General features: G+C 33.9%; 1 protein-coding gene across 1 annotated transcript; it reads right to left on the bottom strand.

The window, feature by feature from the left end:
• Positions 1–303: 303 nt before the first annotated feature.
• On the bottom strand, positions 304–1351 carry LOC147644224 (membrane-associated transporter protein-like). Its single transcript, XM_086829504.1, has 3 exons — positions 1327–1351; positions 730–1080; positions 304–676 (listed from the first exon to the last, which is right to left on the bottom strand). The coding sequence occupies exons 1-3, from the start codon at positions 1349–1351 to the stop codon at positions 339–341; spliced, it is 714 nt and encodes a 237-aa protein (XP_086685630.1). The 3' UTR covers positions 304–338.
• Between the last annotated feature and the right edge of the window lie 417 nt (positions 1352–1768).

The raw sequence follows: 1768 nt of genomic DNA, 5'->3' as shown, positions 1-1768 counted from the left end.
CTATCAGAATACAGCTTCGAGAGCTTGCTTGGTAAGCCCTTAGTATTCTGATAGGAAAGAAGGAAGAAAGAGGTTATTATTTTCGGACTGAAGGTAAAACAGTGGATAATGTTGCTTGTGCCGGCATGGGTAGTTGTACTCCCACAGGCCATGTTTTTTTTACCACGTATTCCTTAACTATTACGTGTTCAGGCCAGAAGTCACCCGAGCAAATAGCGTCAAAAAGTTTGAAGGAGACAAATTTTTTAAAGTCCTTATGCCGGAATCGAATTATACGAAGCAAATTTTTTTAGAAATGAATGATTTGCTTTCCAAAAACTTACTTGACTTCTATATTTTCAGAACTGTGTTAACATATATAGACCTAATATTTTCAATAAAAAATACAGGAACGAAAGATAGTATAGCGCAAAACTGAATATGTTACTGCGAAGCCATTGATAAATTACCTGTTCGTCTTCCTCGAATTCATTGTCGATTTCTTCTTGGCTTACGCAGGCGCCATAAGCTTCTTTTGTAACTCGCAATTTTTCCATTTCTCCTTTATCAGACTCTGCGTCTGCTAGTACCCAAAGAGGGATTTCGGCAAAGCTTGTAACTGTGTATGCGACGCAGGCAATGAAAATAAATGTTATTATAGAGAAAACCGCCTTTACGTGTCCTCCCAATCGCCGACCTAGATTATTAAATGAAAAATTACTTCGAACCAGCTTAATAAATATTTCTTACCGATATCTGTTTCATCCCAGTTCAAGCCGCCCATCGAATATCCAAAAAATCCACCCAAGCCTGCCATAATGGTGAATGTTGATAAACCCTTAGCATGATCTTCTGGTAAACATATGTCTAGAAGATAAGCTCTTGCAGGACTTTGGCAAGCATCCGCGTCAAAATCGAGAAGGACAGTTCCCAATACAGTAAAAAATATACCCCAAGGGTGTGAAGACTTTTGTGGAGTGTAGTGATTATTGGTGAAGTTGTTCATATTATTTGATTCATCAAAATGACCTTGTGGTCTATCCTTACTTCCATCACCAAACCAATATCCAAGACTTTCACCATTGGGAACTAATAGAAGTCCTTAAAAGAAAAAAAAAAAAATAGTTCTTGATCTTATAAGTTTTTATATGGTGCAAAGAAACCATGAAAATAAATCTATCAAGAAGGAAGCTAATTTCGGCACGCCTTAGTTTATATACCCTTGCATATAGAGCTTCAATGACTAAGGAATCCATACAATATAAATTATATATATTTATGTTAAAAACAATGAAGTAATACCTGCTTTCATTTCATTTACATATACTATTATATTAAAAGTTTTACGTTCAAAGATTTGAATTTTTTCCATTTGTAAAAGATGAAATTAGAAAATACAATATGGTATACGTAAAGAAATTACAAAGCCATGAAAAAATAATTAATCTTGCAGATAACAGCTTAGAAATTTGAAGGCTTTAAAGAAAACATATCCTCGATCTCCAGTATTTGTAAAACTGTTAATAGTATGTAATATAATATTAAGATTTATTGAAAGCTTTCTATTCCTGTAAATGTCAGTGTTAAAAAATTTGATTATTGTCTATCGTATAGACAGATTGTAAATAAAATCGTTAAAAAGAAAGAAAAAAGTGTAGCCATTAGACTATTGAGCCCCATACGTCTTCCATTTCGTGCGTTCTAATAAACTTACCAACTGTCTTCAAATTTTATGTCACAACTCAAGAGGTTTACGAAGTAAGCTTTCCTAAATCAATAGTTGTTCGGT

This window comes from Drosophila serrata, unplaced genomic scaffold (assembly GCF_035046125.1).
Source record: "Drosophila serrata isolate PLE 108 unplaced genomic scaffold, ASM3504612v1 contig_216, whole genome shotgun sequence".
NCBI classification, from domain to species: domain Eukaryota; kingdom Metazoa; phylum Arthropoda; class Insecta; order Diptera; family Drosophilidae; genus Drosophila; species Drosophila serrata.
Note: the sequence above shows the minus strand (reverse complement) of the source record. Positions and strands in the feature narration are given on the sequence as shown.